Source organism: Trichosurus vulpecula, chromosome 5 (genome assembly GCF_011100635.1).
Source record: "Trichosurus vulpecula isolate mTriVul1 chromosome 5, mTriVul1.pri, whole genome shotgun sequence".
Classification (NCBI taxonomy): Eukaryota; Metazoa; Chordata; class Mammalia; order Diprotodontia; family Phalangeridae; genus Trichosurus; species Trichosurus vulpecula.
Window position 1 is genome coordinate 54,183,028 of NC_050577.1, and position 20,546 is coordinate 54,203,573.

General features: G+C 39.1%; 1 protein-coding gene across 1 annotated transcript in view; it reads left to right on the forward strand.

Moving 5' to 3' along the window:
• The window catches only part of LOC118850266 (phosphatidylcholine translocator ABCB4-like), a 124,237-nt gene that overhangs the window by 17,963 nt on the left and 85,728 nt on the right, over nucleotides 1–20,546 (forward strand). The window contains exons 4-5 of the mRNA XM_036759530.1: nucleotides 5,271–5,421; nucleotides 12,693–12,750. Coding sequence (XP_036615425.1) covers nucleotides 5,271–5,421; nucleotides 12,693–12,750 — 209 coding nt within the window. The remainder of the gene's footprint in view (nucleotides 1–5,270; nucleotides 5,422–12,692; nucleotides 12,751–20,546) is intronic.

Consider the following 20,546-nt stretch of genomic DNA (forward strand, 5'->3'; position numbering starts at 1 on the left):
AGATGGGCAAAAGACAGTCTAGTAACCAGTTGAGTCTGAGGGTTGGGGTCATTAACAACTAGATGGAGCAGAGAAAGTTTCTTGGAGGAAGTAACATTTGAGCTGAACTTTAAAGTATGGGTAGGCATTCAAAAGGCAAAAAGAGGATATTTCAGGCATTAGAGCTAAGGCATTGCCCATAGCTAGTGCTAGGAGTAAGCAAGGTAGATCTCTGCCTGTGGCCCAACACAGCGAAGTGAGAAGGGGCAGGGGTGCAAAAATTGATACTATTTATATAGTATTTTGTATGTATGCACTTATGTTTAATGCCTGAAAATTTTGCTTTTCATACACATTAGGTATTTATTTAGTGTCAAATTATGATCAACAAGTAGACATTTATTACATGCCGGGCACTGGGCTAAGTGCTGAGGATACAAAGAAAGGCAAAAGACAGCCCCTGCTCTCAAGGAGCTCACAGTCTAATGGGGGAAACCACAGGCAAACCAACTATGTACAAGCAAGATAGAGTGTAATGCAAAGAGTCTACAGAAGGAAGGCACTAGCATTAAAGGGAATTGGGAAAGAAGGTGGGATTTTAGCTGAGGCAGACAGAGGTTAAGTGACATGCCCAGGGTCACACAGCTTGTAAGTATCTAATACTGGATTTGAATTCCCATCCTCAGCACCTATCCGTGTGCCTTGCACATAATAAGTAGTTAACAAATATTTGTTGACTTGGATAGAACTAGGAGAAAAAACTAATTAAATAAGATAGTTCAAATCCCCCCTTCTACCGCTCTCCCCTGATATTAGTGCTTTCCTTGTAAGATTATCCTCCATTTACATTGAATATATCTTGTATGCATTTATTTATTTACATGTTGCCTCCTTGAATGGGAGCTTCTTGAGGTCAGGAAGTACTCTCGATACTTGGTAAAGTGCCCTTAACAAATGTTTGTTGACTTTTGACTAAACAGTAAGAGCTGTGGATATGCTTATACCTACTCTGTGTGTAGAGGTTGATGGTCTATCAGAGTGGTCTTTAAGTGAAGAAGTAGTCTGTAAGCTTACATTACCCGTAGCCTATATTTGGAATTCAGCTCTAAGTAAATAAGTTATCTACAGGGTGATTATTATAATTATTGTTGCTTGCCACTTATTATTTGTGATAGTGAAAAGATTGATGAATTAGAGGGAGAAGACCTGGTTCTGCCACTGACCACTCATGTGACCTTGAACAAGTCACTTAACCCTCTCTGAATCTCACTGGTAAAATGTGCCATTTAAACTACCTAGCTAGAGGCAACTAGGTGATGCAGTGAATAGAACACTGGACCTGAAGTCAGGAAGACCTGAATTCAAATTCAGCCTCAGAAACTTACTAGCTCTGTTACCCTGGGCAAGTGACTCCTGTCTGTTTTAGTTTCCTCAACTGTAAAATGGAGATAATAATAGTACTTATCTAACAAGATTGTTATATTGAATATATATATTGAACAGCTGTATATATATTGAATATATATTGAACAGTTACATATATATATATACACAGAACAGTTGAGATAATAGGTATAAAAGCACTTAGCATAGCACCTGGCACATAGTAGGTTTCTCCTTCCTTCCTTGATGTGCTCCAAGGTCCTAAAGCTATGCTTTATAAAGAACCATCCCTCATCTCAGCTTCTATTTCAAAATACTGCAGACAGCCTTTTGTCTGCTTTCACTCTGAAATGAAGATTAATCTTACTTCAGTCACCAAATATTCCCAAAAGACTCATTAGTAGCTCATGCAATTTTCTCTGCAGTCTTAGTGAAAAAAAGAAAAGAGAAGGGGTGGGAGGGGTGAAGCCAAGGATTGTGTTTTTTAAGAAGTCTTTGTTCCCCTTTTTATTAGCATTTTGGGGGGATGTAGAGGGTGGACTAAGAAATCAACCTCAGAAGGGTGTTTTTGCCTGCATCAGGGAATGGAGAATAGGGAAGGAAACCATGAGACTGAGTTCAGCACAATACTGTCCCAGGGGAGAAGAGAGGCTGATTTAAAACAGCTGTTAGGGGAAGTTGACAGGAAATCAAGCGAACCAATCCTCGGGGTCCCCAGAAGCAATGAAAAGGGGATCTCAGAAGAGGAAAGGAGAAAGAACACTCCAGGCAAGGAGGACAAAGAGAGCACAGAGCCTGGAGATGGCGTTGGGGATTGAGGAACAGCAAATAGGCCAGTGGGGCTAGATTGTAGGGCGTGAGGAGGGGAAGAAAGTGGAAGGCTGGAAAGGTAGGAAGAGAAGCCAGGTTGTGAAGAGTTGAGCTGCTAACACAGCCTAATCTAGGTCAAGGCAAAATGTCCCATCACCCAGTTCATCATTCTGCCTGCTCAAAGGTCAGATGTTGTGACTTATTCTCAATAGTACTCTCTAATTCTCCCAAAGTCTGTGACACCTCTAGCCAGTCACAAATAGGGGAAACCTTCCTCCCCTGACCCTGACCTCTCAGGAAAGATAGAGTGAATGCAAGATGAGTTGATTAACAGGAATGAGTAAATTCATAGATAATGGAGAAGGTACAATAAATCCTCATGCTGGAAATTTAGCTTAAGCTAGTTTCTCTTGGTCCATTCCACTAAGCAGGCCCAGAGAGCCTCATATTTACGCCATTGACCCCATTTTCAGCCCCCATGTTCAGCAAGACACCCATTTCTTTACAAAGAGAAGCACAAAAAGAGGAACTGTAGCCACAGAAGGAAAGAAGAGGGAAGGGAGAAAGAAACAATCATTTTAAAAGATTGTCGTGAAAAGGTTACAGTACATCCATACAGACAGAAAGATGTGGCAAAAAAGGATGGGGTTTCTGTCTGCAAGGGCCAAAAGATCCCTGTTGTAACTGAGACTTTAGTAAACTGCCCTTATCTCTAGGTTTCCCGGCATCAAGTATTGTCGCCTGTTATCACTAACCTTTGAAACCCTTATTTCTTATTGCGAAAGCTTCAGCCAAAATGCTGGACTGTTAACACCTCAGCCCCAACAGAAAGTAATTTTCAGTGCTTTAGCAGTAGTAATATTATCTGGACAGATAAAATAAGCCTAAATGCTCGATTCAGCTCCTGAGCAAGAGGTTAGATCAAATACCATAATTACCAGAGAAGTATCATATTGCTGTGGAGAGAGGCTTTGTCCCTAAGAAGACATAGGTTCAAGCCTGCCTTGAACACTCACTGGCTGTGGGAATTCATCCAGTGGCTTTGTGTCTAAGATGACAGCAGCCAGGTGTCACAGCAGATAGTCAGGAGTCAGGAAGACTCATCTTCATGAGTTCAAATCCGGCCTCAGACACTTACTAGCTCTGTGACTCTGGGTAAGTCACCTAACCCTGTTTGCCTCACTTTCCTGTCTGTAAAATGAACTGGAGAAGGAAATGACAAACCACCCTGGTATCTTTGTCAAGAAAACCCCAAATGGGGTCACAAAGAGTCGGATATGACTGAACAACAACAGGGACCATTTAGTCCCAGTCCCTCCTTTTAAAGATGAGAGGATGGAGGCCCAGGGAAATTAAATATCAAGGTCACACAGGTAGTCTGCATCAGAGGTGGATTTTGAACCCAGTCCTCTGGATTCCAGGGCCATTCATCTTTCACATCTTGCTTTTAAGACTATAAATTACAGATGAGTTGACACCCTGGGAGTTTCCCATATCAATGAAATCATGAGTTTGGACAACCCTCCCCCCCGCCAAAAAATTATTGCTTTTTGAAGACATTTAGACAACACAGATTAGGTAGTTTCACTTTCTAAATATACCCCATATAGAGCAAGTGTAAGAGACAGATCAGGCTCACTTAGGCTATTTAGGGGCATTACTCAGTTTGAGGACTTCTGCCCCCTCGAAGTTACTCTCACATCTTCCCTAATTCCTCACCTTTTATAGCCCCATGGCTAGTTACTTTGGGGGTCCCACTGGTATCGGTCTCCTAACCTGTAATCCTGATTAAAGAAAAGTGAAATGCATAGTGTCTAGGAAATTCTCATTAGTCACCTATTTATGTTTGTTCTGGCATTAGAGCCATTTTGTGGCTTCAGACCCTGTGTGCCCTAGGCTGCCTTCAGCTGCCAATTGCCAGGCAGTGTAAGTGATTTTCCACCCAGCCTAGCTTCTCGGCTTACTAAGAGCCCACAGATGCTCAGATTCCAGTCCTCTGTGTATTCCCTTCCCGAGGCAGTTCTGAGTTTTCCTTTTATGTGGTACAAACACAATCACAACTCCCACTTGCATCGCTTTGAGGTCTGCAAAATACCTTCTTCACAACAACCCTGAGAGATTGGTAATACATATATCATTGTCCTCATTGTATAGACAAAGGGGAAGGGAATAAGCCTGTATTAAGTTCCTCCTATGTGACAGGCACCGTTCTAAGGCATTATAAATATTATCTAATTTGTTAATGAGGAATCTGGGGCTGAGAAGAATGACCTAACAAGGCTTTTGTCACACGTGGAACCCCCTGATCCAGAACAAAAGTGTAGGTTTACTTAGAATAGACTCAATCATGGAGTCTTCTCCCAGACAAGTCTCTTTTGAGATCATCCCAAACCTAACTTGGCCATTGCAAAGAGCATACCTCTGTTAGCAATTAGATTTAGTTAAAAGTGAAATTGGGGGGGCGGCTAGATGGTGCAGTGAGTAGAGCACCGGCCCTGGAGTCAGGAGGACCTGAGTTCAAATCCGGCCTCAGACACTTGACACACGTACTAGCTGTGCGACCTTGGGCGAGTCACTTAACCCCAATTGCCCTGCCAAAAAAAAAAAAAAACCTGAAAAAAAAAGTGAAATTGGGCTGTGAGGTGGTACAATGGATAGTGTGCTAGGCCTGGAGTCAGGAAGACCTGAGTTCAAATTTGACCTCAGACACTTACCAGCTGTGTGACCCTGGGCAAGTCATTTAACCCTGTTTGCCTCAGTTTCCTCAGTTGCAAAATGAGTTGGAGAAGGAAATGGCAAACCATTCCAGCCTGTTTTGCAGCAAAACCCCAAATGGGGTCACCAAGAGTCAGACACAACCGAACAATAATAAAAAGTGAAATGGACTGCCACTGGAAAGAGTGGATTCCCTCTCATTTGAAGTTTCTACCTGAGGTCTGGATGACTACTTATTGACAGTTGTAGAAAGGATTCTTGTCAGGTACCAGTTCAGCCAGGTGGCCTCTGAGATTTTTTCCAATTTTGAGGTTCTGTATTTATGGAAAATGAGACAATTCCATTTCACAAATTGAATTGTTTCCTTTCTTATTTTTTTTCAGTTTCGATATTCTGATTGGAAAGATAAATTATTTATGGTGCTGGGCACTATCATGGCCATTGCTCATGGTTCGGGTCTCCCGCTTATGATGATAGTATTTGGAGATATGACAGATAGCTTTGTAAATACTGCAGGAAACTTTTCTTTTCCAGGTAAGCATTGCCCTGGTTTTCTTAGTTGAATTATTCATTTCCCTGATTGAAAGAATAGGTTTTTATTTCTATTGTCACCAGCTATTTGCAGTGATTTGCCAACTTGGTTTGGTCATACTCCTGGCCTTTCCTAGATTTCACAAGGGATGTTGTCAGGTCTTCAGGAAACATCCTAAATAAAAGTAACTCTATTTTACTTTGATTTAAAAATAAATGAATGGATGAATGGGTTAATGGGTGAGCGGAGGAATGAACAAGTAACAAACAAACTTTGCTGGTACATTTTCTTCAAGGGAGGAAAAATTTTCAGTCCATTATTTAAGGGGGTCTAGCGTGAAAATTTTAGAAGTCATTCTACTTGAGGACAGTGTTTCTGTCATTGTTGTTTTAAACATGTTCTATATAGTTATGCAACTTCCAGAACATTATGAAAAAACAAATATTAAATGCTTATGATACTGAATGTATTTTTTGCATGACATTAGTCCTTAGCTTATTATGGTGATAAAGTATTCTTGCCCATTTTTAGACTCCAATTTTTTGCTCAATCAGACATATAGAGAAACTTTAAGTAGGTAAAGAAACAGAATCAGAATCAGGCTGATTTCCCCTGGACCCCATACCATTTAACTACCAAAGTAAATGAGATAGTTTTACCTCATAACTTGAATCCCTAAGGTAGTCCTTAATTTTTTTGTGAGTCTTGAAACCATTTTTTAGCCTAGTGAGTCCTATGGAGCCCTTCTCAGAATAATGTTCTTAGATATATAAAAAAAATATAGGATTACAAAGCAAACCAATTACATTGAAATATAGTTATCAAGATATTTTTTAAAGGAATAAGTTCACAGATCCCAGATTAGGAACCCCTTCCCTAAGGATTGTTTTGTTTGTTTTTTAGTGAGGTTTCTGTGTAGTGAATTATTCTTCAGATTGGCCAAATACTGTGATGCGAAAGATTCCAGTGCTTTATGCAAAGCCTGCTGGGCTTTCATGAAACCATCAAACTTTCTGGAATTGGGTATACTGAAGGGATGGTTGAGTGTAGGAAGAAAACAGATTGATGGAGGAGAAATAGCTTTCCACTATAAATGATGTTTGGCATTTGATAAGAGTTCTCAGTGTTCTGCAGGACTTGGCTCACATTTTTGAAGACCTTAGTTATCTAAGGACATTCAATGGATGGATTTGTTCAATAAGCACAGCTTGTTTGCATAGATGTGGTCAATATTGACTCTGTTTAGGAGCCCAGTTTAAGTAGCCTTAGAAAATCCAAGCTGTTCAGTGTGCAAACACGTTTTAAAAATGTTCTCCGAACTTGTGTTTCAGTGAATTGTGATAGGATTTGCATATCATTGTATAAACTTGATTTAGGAGGAACACATGAAATGTGTTGGGAAGGCAGGAACCTTTTAAATCAATTACTTTGTCATGTAGAATAGAATATGGCCACTGAAACCAAAGCCAAAATTCACTCACCCTACAGGTGGGATCAATATAAGACCATGGCTTTAGGAAATAAGAAAAGGGATTTTCCCATTTTTTTTTCAAACTCCCCCAAAGGACTGAAAGTCTAGTTATATTGCTACAAAGGAATAAATGACAGTTTCTTGTGTAAAATAAGAGATTCCCTTATTTAGAAAAAGAGTGAGAGAGGTTGGTTTGTCTCATATATATACATATGTTTCACATGTATGTGTATATACATATATACATATACACACACAAACACACATATATACATACACATATATACTTGTATACATATACATACAATACACATGCACACTTATGTATATATAACCTGTACATATACACACATATACACATGCACACACACAGACATTTATATGTATGTGTGTATATACATATGATCTATATATAATACTCATAAATGGGACTTTCAATCAAAAAGGGTTTGAAACATATCTAAGAATAGATATGGATACATCCAGATATTAAGGACCTGTGATTTTGTTGGTTGGGAAACTCCCTCTACCCATGCAGAATGAAAGCCATCTATAATGTAAAGAATTAAGAGAACTCCTGGAGGCTCAGTCATGGTAACTTGCCCATGGTTACTAAGGTACTAAGTGCCAGACCCAGGAGTTTGGGAGTTAAAACCTGGGCCTCCTGCCTCTACATCCATTATTTCCATGCTGTCTCCCTACAAATTTTGGCTAGAGCTTGATATTTTGTTATTTCTATCAGACTTTCAGCTGCACAGAGATCTAAAATATTTTAATCCAGACTAGCAGCAAGGTGGTTCACTTGTTACTTTTTTTCTTATGAAATCAAAGACAGTATGACAATACAACAAACACAAAGAGTTTTGAGTGTGGGGAGTAACAAAGATAGGCTGGGTTGATTGAGTATCCAAAGATGACCATGGTGTGTGATTTCAGCCTTGATAAATTCACCAATTCAGCGATTGTTCATCATCAAACTAGAATACTTCTACCTTAACTAAATATTCAAATCAGCTCAGCAATTTTTCACTGGATTCCAACTGCAGTTGGAGGCAGGATAGTATAGTAGAAGGAATATTAATCGATCGATCAATAAGCATTAAGTTCCTACTATATGCAAGGTGCTACATTCGGTACTGGATTTAAATTCGGGCCTGAAAGATGGTTTTTCTTCCCAGTTTTTTGGTTAAGATTTCTTAACCTCTCTGAGCCTCAATTTCTTAAAAGTGAGCTATTATTGTAACTGGATCTGCATGATTTGGTAGGTGCCAGTGATTTGCAATTTAGACAAACTCAAGTAGAGGCCTTTCTTGGAAAGAGCTAATGAGGTCATCATCAACACCAGTCTAGTGTGGTCTAGGAGGATGTCAATGGAACTGCCTATTTGTTTCAACTAGGTTTCATATACATAGAAATTCATACACATGTGCCTTTTCTCTGGTTCTGGGCTCTGAGGTGCTTTGTGGACTAGTGTTGGGAAGTGACTCAGAATGTTTTAGATCCTCAAGTTCCTTTTCCTGATAGTATTTGATTATATTCTAATTACTTATTTAGGCAAACCCTTGTTTTCAGTTCAATAAACATTTAATGCCAGCTGTATGCGGAGTGTTGTTCCATATATTAGAGGAGAAACAAAGCTGAGACAAAACAATACCTGACCTCATGGAGCATACACTCTAATAGTTCTTATTTATATGATACTTATATGGAAATTCAGATGTGGAATACCACAGTGAGGTAGAACTACAGACTTTGAGTCATCTACATACTGATGATAGTTGAAGCCTCAAGAGTGAATAAGATTACCAAGAAAGAAAGGATAGGTAGAAGAAAGGATGAGCCAAGGAAGGTTCCCTAGGGGACGCTCTCATTAAGGGTTGTCAAAAGATGAGTTAACAAAAGAGACAGAGAAATATTGAATCATAGGAGAAGTGCCACGAGAGTTTAATGCCTAAAGTCAAAGGAAGAAAGATTTGCTAGTGGGAGATAGTGATCACAAGTTGCAGAGAGGTCAAGGAAGATGAGGGGACTGAAAAAAGGCCCATTAGATTTGAAAGTCTGACGAAAAAGTGGCATTGAGGAATTTGGTGTAGACAATATTTCATGATGTTTAGAAGTAAAGAGGAAGAGAAAAGACAGGATAGTAGGTAGATGATGCCTGAGGAGACTTGAGTATGATTGTAGACAGATGAGATACTTGGTTTTTCTGCTCATCCCAAACAGAGAATGCCGTGATGATCTCATCACTTGAATTTCAGACTAGCAGGAGAGTTCATGAAAGACAAAGAGGAAGGGAATGCTGAAGAAAGTTTTAAGTTATTTGGTAGACTGACACCGAATTGCAATTTGTGAGACAAGCCAATCCTTGTTAACATGACTTGATGACAGGGATGATTTGCTTCCATTGGTAAATAACTCAGTTGTGAAGGTACCACATATAAAGTGTTCCCCTTTCAGAACCACAAGGGCAGTAGTACCATGAAACCAAATGATTTCGTGGGGATTCCGGGAGACTATTAACCTCTATGCCAAATATATGCAACTACAATTATGTAGATAATCAAAACCAGTAGCCTGCTTTTCTAACATGGTACCACTCACTACAAGCAACATGCTTGGAGACAAAAGACCCTTTTCCAGAATAGTTTGACCATAGGTTTTATGCCAAGATGACAAACAACTCTATGAATCTAGATTCATTAGGTTATTCTAGGTGGATAGTGATTTTGGTCATCATTTTAAGAATACTTTTATACTCTTCCAGTGGTTGGCAGATATACTTATAAAAGGACTTAATTATTGGTGCACATTATGCAAGCATGAGTGTTGCAGTTTTTAGAGCTGGATGAGCAGATCGTTCATTTTGATCGGATACTTAGATAAAGATGGAAACATATAAGTAAAGCGACAAGCATTATTAAGTGCTTACTATGTGCCAGACCTTGTGCTAAGTGCTGTGGGTACAAATGTAAGCAAAAAGAATCACAGCTCCTGTCTTCAAAGAGCTTACATTTAAATGGTAGAAGATAGCACCCCCCCCAAAAGAAACCTGAAAAGTAGGGGTGGGAAGGGAAAGTACCTTTGAAGGCACCTTCATGGCATGGAATGAAGCCCACCAGGTGGGGAATGAAGCATGACCAACCTGAGCCTGTCCCCAAAATGGAGGTCTCAGAAGGAATTTGTCAGTGGTTGAAAGGGGTCAGCATGAAGGAGGGAGATTCTAGAGCAAGAAGGCCCCAGGAAAGTTCTAGAGTGAGAATGTAGTTACCAAAAGGGGATGGTCTCCCCACAGTAAAGCTCTATATGTGTTGTGTAACCTTGTGTGGTTATTGCCACCAGGTTCTGCCTCCAAATTTCCATGGTACTTGGGGCTCATCTGGCTGTATGTAAAAGCCCAGACTTAAGCAGTTAAGGGAGATACGCTATGACCCATAGCTACTCCCTGGCTTTCCACTCTTCTGGGTTTGCAAAATCCCTAAATTAGCAGATCAGTGTCAAAGCTTGTCTCCAAGAAGCATTCCTAGCTATGAAACTGTCACTGAATGAATTGGGATCCTTTTGTTAGGAAGAGAGGAAGGAGTCATTCGTTCTCTTCGGGTTCCTCTAGACTGGCAGAGGCAGTATGTCAACATGGAGATTTCTCATGGTCTGGTCCCCATGCTTCTTCAGAATGCCATGGTTTCAGAATTCCTGCTCATCTCTTCTTCTCTCAGGTAGCCAGTTGTCAATCTGATTTTTGACAGGGCACAGGTGGCAGGCTAACCAATTTAGGTAATAAGCACTCAGAGCTAGAACAAACAAGAGCAGAAATAATGAGAATAATAACTCACATGACTAATACTTTGCGATAGACCAAAGCCTTTCCTTACAACAACCCTGTGACATCTGCAGAATACTGATATTGCTGTTTTACAGATGAGGAAACTGAGGCTCAGAGAGGTTAAAGTCACTTGCCCATGGTGACGTAGATGACATAGGTAAAGCCCGAATTCAACCCCAAGCACTTCTTGCTCTGTCACACTACTTCCCTAACCAATCTCGAAGTTCTACCTAAAAGTCTTACCATTTATGTGGGTGGGGATGGGGAGATGTTGACTATCAGAAGATTCTTTAGCTTCACTTAGACCTATTAGCATATGAAAAATTCAATTAATGAGCAGAAGTCTTCAGTTGTTCACAGCTCTAAGATGTCATGATCCTGAGGCAAAAAATCATGGCAGACACCATGCCTGGCAGCAGACCCTGGCAAGAGTTTAAGGATTAAATAAACTTCAGCCTTATCTCTTTTGGAAAAATTTCAGAGTAGCCAGAGAACGTGACCTCTGGAATATTTACATATGTCAAAGGAACAATGTTGAACTGATCTGTCTGACCAGGGTCAAATCACAGTACAGTAAAAGCAAAGCATCCTTCTGGTACCTTTTCTCCATGTTGTTCAGCTTCACTGAAGAAAGGATAGTGCTGAAGAGAAGCCTAAGTGGGGAGGGACCCCATCTAGTGCTTTGTCCTAGGTTTAAATATTAGTATTTTCCCCCCACTACATCTCTTTTTTGTGTGTGAAGGAGTTGGAGGTAAGGGGAAGAAGTAGGTATGAACACAAACCATTAACCTATTTGTTGAATGATGACTTAAAAATATAAAAACCAGGAAGTGTTCTTATTTAAATAAATCTCAGTTTATTAATAATTTGCTTTTATGTCACTTTCATTTCTGAATTTTTTCTTCCTTCCACTATGCAGTGGAATTTTTAAAAAGTAGCTTAGCAAACCCACCTGACACAATAACCATGAATGGCAATACATGCCATAAGAAAATATTCTCATCATATTTGCTCATATTAATAGTTATGATCTTGTCCTCTTTGTATGACATATGAAGAGGAGAACTCAGTTCTCATCTCAGATCTCCTGTTTAGTTTGCTTTGGGCTTAGTTACTTAACTTAAAAACGTTAGCTTTGGGAAAGTCACTTAACTCCTTCAGTATCATTGCCTGTAAAATAAAAGTCTTGGCCTAGATATCTAGTGTTCACCTATGGTCCTTTCTAGTGCTAAGATTCTTCTTAGCTTCTATCAATACAGAATGGGAAAATCAGTAGACTTGTGTGCTTTATAAAGTCATTGCTGTTACCTTTGGGCATAGCACATCTTACATTATCGTACTTCAATCTCTGATGACCTTATCCCTTCCTACCTCACTAGGTGAAGTATGGTAGGGATGATATGGAGGAAAGGGAGTAAAAAATTAAAGATACAAATACAAATTGCCTGGAGAGTGCTTGGAAAGCTCCCATTCCCACCCCCAACCCCAAGAAAGCTACCTTTTAATTACAGTAAGGTGAGGGGAGTTAAAAATCATTAGTTATTGTTTCTTTCTGTGATAGTTCAATGCATTCTTCTACCAATGTCCCTACTTCTCCCCATCCCCTGGGATGCTTTTTTGAAGTTTCTTAGGAAACAGCTACAGAGACCACAAATAAATAGCATAGGAAAATCAAGGAAGGCTTTGTCCTCCCTATTCTGTGCCTATGGTAACATCTTTTCCTAAAACCCTTGAGCTCACTGCTTCATGGTGAACTTGTATTTGCAAAGAGAAAACTTAATTTTGCATGAAAAACATAAATTGTAGAATCTTTTAGGTATTTAAACCCTAAGCAGGTGTTTGCTTTTCTTGTTCTTGTTGTTGTTTTTAAATAGAGAATGGTGTTTACTTACATAGTGATAGCCAGTGATTTTGAAACTATCAATGCCAGTCTTGTAGGTCAACCTTTTAAAAATGTCTTCTGTTAATTTCTTTTTATTTAGTAAATTTTTCTTTGGCGATGTTAAATCCAGCCAGAATTCTGGAGGAAGAAATGACCAGGTAATTGGCTAACATATGTGTATTCAAACTGTACTTTTATAAAAGTAGTTTCAAGAGAATGAAAGAGATATATGTGCTGTATTTTACCCAAGATGAGAGAACACAGAGGTCAAACATATGAAGCCATCTTGGCTTAATCATGAATTTTATAGGTTGTTCTAGAAAATTCCTATGTTAGCCATGAGGGAATATAGAACACAATATTTTTGTCATAAAAATTAAAGAGAACAATTTCACATGTTATTTAATATTGATCTTCTTTAAAAAAAATAACACCACAAAATTAGAATCTGTATGAAAATCTCATTATTGACAAATAAGGTATTCATTTGTTTGTGTTTTTTTACCTATCTTTAATACCTCCCGAATAGAACTGTTCAATCAAAAGAGCTGTATACCTCACACACAGTAGGTGCCCAATAAATATCTATTGAATGTAATTTTAACTCTCATACATATACAATTTCCTTGGCTGACAAGATTTTATTTGACTTGGTGTTTTTGTATGCATAAATCCTAATTCAACTCTATGATCTGATTAGTCAAATTAAAACTAAGTTCTGTTTTTCCACTGATTCATTTTAGGACTCTGAGACTGTCATTTTTCCGTCTCTTGGACCCTCACTCTTATTAATGAAAATATGGAAAATTATAAGGGGTAAATGTCATAGGACTTACCCGCCCCCCCCCAGAAAGCTATTGTGGGAAATAACCTCTAAACACAATTGTAAACTCTTTTTCAAATACATGAACATAGAGATGACTATAAATTTTCAATAACAGACATCATTTAGGCATTGCTTTGTTGATATCCACTTTCCAGGCAATGAAGAACACCTGGAACTATATTTCAGTCATCTGGATTTTACTCCCTAGCTTTTCCCACAGACACAAACTGTCTTGAGTAACAATTGAACTAAAAACTGAATGAAGCAATTAGGTGGTTTGGAAACAACCTCCTGAATTCAGTCAATAAAAATAACCCATTGATTGAGTTCATTTGGTTGTTTGTAAATGTGTAAACCTCCAGATCCACACAGAATTCACAGGTTTCCACATTTAAGGGCTGGGTGGCTTGAGATAGATTTTTTAAAAAAAGGAACTCTGTGCTCATATTGTCCCTGAGCTGTCTTTGGACTGAGTTTCTTTTCTTTGGGTCTGTAACTCTTTCCCATGAGACGCTTTTTAACTCAAGGTTGACCACCTGAGAGACAGAAGATCTGTTCAGAGTGAATAACAGTGGGTGCTGTGACAAGAATGTTAGCTCTGGTGATGAAGGACCTTATATCACTTTGGGCATGTCATATAACCACCCTGGGCCTTAGTTTCCATATTAAATGAGGGCCTCAGAGGATTAGATGGCCTCTGAGGTCCTTTCTGGCTCTAGATCTATGATCCCACACACACCTGTGGGGTCGGTAAAGGAGGAGGAAAAACATCAGGATTTCTTTGTTTGAGGTATGGGTGACCTAGTGTATCAGCCCCCTTATGTTAGTGCATTAAGAATAATTTTAAAATATTTAAGTGAATAAAATAATATTAAAACAGGAATAAAATAAATAGTGAAAATAGATTAAAATGGCAGCGGGGGGTGGGGAGAGAATCTGACATGGTAAGGAATCATTTAAGATCCTGCCAAACTTTTTGTCTGAATTAAAATGGCAAAGTTGTCACCAAATGCTCTGAAGAGACAAACATCAAGTTCCTTCTCAGGAGGTGAAAACCCTAAGGGGCAAGATCAGAGACAGCAGTCCTTACTTTGATGACTATTCATACAGCCTCTAAAGGATCTTCCACCAGAAGCTTGTGCCTCAAGCTAGCAGGCTTGGAGTGGGAAAAGACAAGGTCTAATCAGCTAAGAGTAGTTTGGGCTGATCTATTGAAGCCAGTTGCATATACACATGAACCAAAGAAAATAACTCTGCTTCTGACTTATCTTCATAGTTAAGTCTACCAGGGATACAGTCAATCTCTTCTCTATTAAAAACAACAAAAACATTGTACCATGACACGCAGATGTAGGATTGGAATCTATGGAAATATACATGCAGATAGATATATATCTAGATAGAGACATATATATGTATATATTGCCATGCTCCATAAATTGAATAAATTTCCATAAATTTTGGCCAACTAATAAATATTCATCGTGTACCTACTATGTGCTAGGTTCTCTGAGGACTTCAAAAAGTTTTGAGATGCCATTCATAGCCTCAGGAATGTTATAATTGAGTTAAACCTATATCCCAAGAGACAGGGATCTGTGGACAGATAGCCTTGTTGAAGAATGAAGACATGATCTTGTAGAACAGAGGGTGGCAAAAGAGGAAGTTAGTGAAGAGGATTCAAGACACTATGATGATGACTAGAGAACTTCCAACCATGTCAGTGCTGTTCACAAGCAATCAATCTGTTCTTCCATCTCAGCCTCCCCATGGAAACCTCTGAGAACCTACATCAGCCAATCAGTTAACAAGCAGTTATTAAGCACCTACTGTGTACAAGGCGCTGGGGATACAGTGATAAAAATTATCTGGTCCTTGCCCTCAAGTAACTTATAGTCTATATTTCCTACATATCACTCATGCTCTTTTGAGATGGCTGTGACTGTTGACTGTAACTATTCCCAGATGTGTGAAAAAAAAAAGTGAAAAATTCAGTCCCATAATCTGGATGATTTCAAATATCATAGGCAAATCTCTACTGAATTTTTCACTTTTCATCAGCATGTTCTGACTCTTCATCACCATCATCATCACCATCATCATCATCACCATCATCATCATCATCAAATCGCTTCTTTTCATGGAACAACCAGTATTTCTCATCATGTACAAAAGCAAGAAAATGACAGATAACTGGAATTTTACCTGAAAATTATTGACTGAATCTGGCTTCTCTAAGATTAAGGACCTGCCTTGCATCTTTGGTGGAATTTTATTTTATTTTGCATCTGGATCTATGATTGTAACAGTATGGAAACTCCCTGGCATGGAAACTCCTCTCACCAAGACACAGACCAACAACTCACTGAGAACTGTGACCTCATATTCATGTGATGGAGGCAGGGCTTGAACCTATCATCCTGATGCCAAAATTAGTTCTCCATCTACTATATTATACTTTTCTTCACACCAACAACATTGATGAAAAATGACTATGACTTTTTCACATGATAAGCTTAGTACATGATACCTTAGATTCTTATAGGGGTGGTGAACCTGTGACCTTGAGGCCACATGTAGCCTTCTAGGTCCTTGGGTGTGGCCTTTTGACTGAGTCTAAGTTTTATAAAACATATCCTTTTATTAAGGGGATTTGTTCTGTGAAGTTTGGATTCAGTTAAAGGGCCACAGTTGAGGACCTAGAGGGCCACACGTGGCCTCAAGGATGCAGGTTTCCCACTCCTGTAGAACATTTAAGCATTCACTCAAATCTGCAAAGATCTAAACATTTTTATAAGACTTATTAGCAAAGGAGTTCCCCAGTCAATAAATCAGGAGCTACCATTAGCTCTAGGAGACTCATGTGGTAAATCGTCAAGCCAGTTCCTGCTTCCATCCTCCGATCTTTAGTCCCCCTGAACTGTATCATCAATATCAACATTGATGCTCTGCTTGGTAACTTACTCTCAGCCACCCTCTTGATGAAAGTTTTGGGAAATTCAGATGTTGCTCCTCTTCCCCAAAGGGCCAGAATCCCGTGTTAATACATCTTCATTTTCAAAATAGCTTATTCTTCCAGAAAATTAATAGAGATTAGGAAGAATATGAAATTCAAAAGGCTACTTCCCCCAAATCTCTTCTAACAGAGATACAGTGTATCAGAGCTCACCTATCAACAACACCACAGGTGAAAAATTTTACTTCTATGGATCCATCTCCTTGATGAATCCTTCTCTTCAAGATGCAACTCAAGTATCATCCTCTGCATGAAGTCCCTGAGGCCCCCATCCACTAGTACCCTCTCTCCCAAACTTCCTTATATATAACTACTTTGTACATATTAATATTTATTCACTTTATGTTTATGCAGATATATTTTGATATGTACTTGCCTCCTCATTTGGAATGTAAGCTCATTGTCAACGGGCATTGCTTCATCCGATTTATTTATAACCCTAGCATATAATACTTAGCACATTGTCAATGCTTACTGAGTATTTGTCCATTGAGTCATTGAAGACACAAGTGCACAGGTGGATCTAGAGAAACACAGCCACATTACTATGGGAATATAAAGGCTAATCTTGTTATAGTCATTTTTAGAAGAATGGAATCAGAAATGCAGGACAGGGACCAAGCTTCCTTCTCAGCAAATATCCATTCCTAGAGGGTCAGCATCCCAAGATTTCTTGGAACCTCTTTGATGACCCTTTAGAGTCCAGACCTCATCGTTGTATCTAAGGTACAGAACATTGGGCCAGTACTCTGAATCCTGTGCTTTGCAGGAAGCAGATAGGATTGAGATTGACCTGGTGACCTACAATCAAGGCTAGGCTGGAGCTGATGGCCTGGCAGCAGTGTCCTCTCCTTCCTCCTCTATTTCACAGTCATAGCATTTAGAGTTGTATGAGACCTTAACTCCTTCACTTTACAGATAATAAAATGGAGGCCAGAAGAGACACAGGTGATAAGCAGCAAAGCCAGGATTCAAATTCAGATTCTGACTTTATGTCCCGAGCTTTTTCTATCACATTACAAACAAATCACTGGTGTTTTCAGCCTGCATGCTGCCTTTTTTTGTGAATATTTAATAAAAACTTATCATATGCCAAACATTCATTGTTCTATGCACTAAGGATGCTATTATAAAAAAGACACATTCCCTGCCCTCTAGGAGCTTAATAAGGGAGACAGACATATAGGGGAGTGGAATCTATGGAAGAGGGTTTTGGTCTATGGAATGACAGGAATGGTGAGCTAATCTATATGGCACTTGATTAACTTTTTCTTCTTTTATTTTTTTTTTACTTTTAGACTTTTCTTGATATTAATTTTACCAGTTTCAGCTAATAAGAATTTTTAAGAGGGGGAACTTATAGGACCTGAAAGCTAGAGAGGGCTTTCCTTAGAAGTCATCTGGCTTAATCTTCCCATTTTACAGATGAGAAAACTGAGACCCCCAAAAGGTTCGATGACTTGACCAAGGTCACACAGGTAATAAGTATCAATGACTGAATTTTAAACTAGGGCCTTTGAGATTAATCATGCCTTCTCTTCTATTTACCTTACTCTTCTCTTGAAAATTATTTATTAGTTTCAAGGCAGCACCTTCTAACTTCCATGTGTGAACAGTGACAGCTCTTATTTAAAGGACAGTGGAGATCATCCCTATTGATTTTAGTTTCTATTGAAATTTTACTCTGCCAGCAAACAAGCAGGAGGGACTTACAAGACACATGCCAGTATTGTTCAGGCCCCACAAGAATATATTCCACTTATATCAATGTATTCTGCTGTTTGGAACATGAGTCTAAGAGATGAGGACAAATGTGTAGCTGCATCTCCTGGGTATCTAGGTAGCTTTGAGACCTCTCACACTGCCCCAGATGTACATACTCATGTCCTCATCAGACACATGAGTAATTAAACATACTGGACCTACTGTAGGAGATATATGTGGTGTCATGGAAAGGACACTGGACTGGAAGACTGGAGAGATGGATTCTAAATACCAAGATAAGGTTGGGCAAGTCAGTTAACTTCCCCTGGCCTCAATTTCATAGACTCATAGGGCCAAGAGGGAATTTTAAGAATTGTTTAGTCCAAACCTGACATTTTATAGATGAGAAAACAGAGGTCCAAAGAGTTTTGACACAGGTCTTTGCATTAGCCATACCCTATGCCTAGAATACAATCTCTCCTCACCTCCGTCTCATAGGACCTAAGTCTTCATTCAAGATGAAGCTCAACATGAAGATTTTCCGGAGTTCTTCAACTGCTGGCGCCCTTCCTTCCTAACTACCTTGTATTTAACTATTTTGCATGAACGTATCAATTAAATTTATTCTGTATATACTTATGTTATTCATGGTGGCATTCATTGTCTCTCCTTCAGAATGTAAGCTTCTCACGAATAGAGATTATTTTATTCATTGCATTTGCATACCCACCATCCATCCTAGTACCTGGCACATAGTTTAGTAAATGTTTGTTGATTGATTAAATGACTCAACCAAAGTCACAATATGGTTAATGGGCAAAGCTGGGACTGGAATCCAGGCCTATATCCTAGGATCCTTGATCCAATTGCCTAGTATAGTGTCCTTTTGGAAAAAGAAGGAGTCAGATTAGGTGATGTCTTAAGGTTCCTTCCAAGTCTTAATTCTATTATTTTGTCCATTAAGAGCCTTAAGCATAGTCTCCATTAACTGTCCATCTGTATCTGTTTGCCAGGATGTCTCTTGCTATGCAGTACACTAGGGAGTCAGACCTGAGCATGAGAGAGATGCTGTATTTGGCTCTAGGGCAAGGTGGCTGGATTCCAGTCCTTAGTCAGCTGAATTTAATACCACAGCCATTTACAGGCCTTCGTTCTCAGCTCAATCATGAACTCCAGGCACTGCTGGCCTGAAAATGGTGAAAAGATCTGTCAAATGTGAATGATAAAAGAAATCACACTTAGCACTTAATTAGTATCATGCAGCCCAGCATATAATGTACCAACTTCCTGCTCACAAGACAGAACTATGTGCATTTCATTCTCGGGGGAACCATTGAATGCGCTTACCCACTCTACAAGAAACTTCTCTAGCAACTGATTACTCTTTGTGAGAAGGGGGAAGGGGGTACCAGCATATGTTCTTTTCTGATGTTATTTCTAAAAGAAAAAAAAAAGCAAGTATAAAACTGAGAAAGCAGGATATAACCAATTTATAATGTCATCAGTGTCCTCTCAGTAGGCAACGACTAAAGATCTGGCCTCAACCCCAGCCTTCAAAATAATCTGTTAGTGTGGACTGTGCTTGCTTACTGGAAGAAAAAGATGGTGGGTAACCTTAGGACTGGTTAGCAGAATTGTGATTTGAGGAGTCCCTGCTGGTGAGTCTGATCCTCACCCCAAACTTCAGAAAATGTAGCTGATTCTGCCTTTTCCATGGTGAGAGGGTAACTTCTTAGAGGACTTGTATGACCTTAACCAGGGTCATGTTTAGTGTTACTGCATAGGTGACTCTTACAGCATGAAGCTGTTTTGTTGGAAAACACACACACACACACACACACACACACTCAAGTTGTCTGTCATCTATGACAGGTGCCCATTCCCATTTAAAAACTGTATCTGAGAATCACCTTGGCCTGTCAGTTTGTGTATGGGGACAGGGGCAGAATTTTCCATGGGTGCTGAATCTTGAGTTCCTTCGCTAAGTCACCAAATTAGGAAAATTAAGCCTAATAAAACCTAATTTATACGCCACTCATTTGAAGTTTTGTTCATTCCACTTGGGCTGGGTGAGAGTTTACTTTTGTACTGTCTGTGAAGAAAAGATGTGCAAAAAAGTTAATGAGGTAAATAGAGTTTTCAGGCACATTAAGCCAAATCAAATAAACAATCTTTTAAAAGTTCAGTACAGTTCTTGTCACATATAGATGCTTATACTAAAAAGACCAGAATTCAAAAATTCTTCAAAGGATCAAGCAACTTTTTTTTATCAGTATCTGGTCCCTCTAAAGCTTACAGACTATATGTATGTGAATAAAAGCTACTAATTTCAAATAGGTCATAAGTATTCATTAAAGCAGGCTAAAGTACTTCTGTGGGAATTGTTATCTGTTGGATTTTTTAATAGC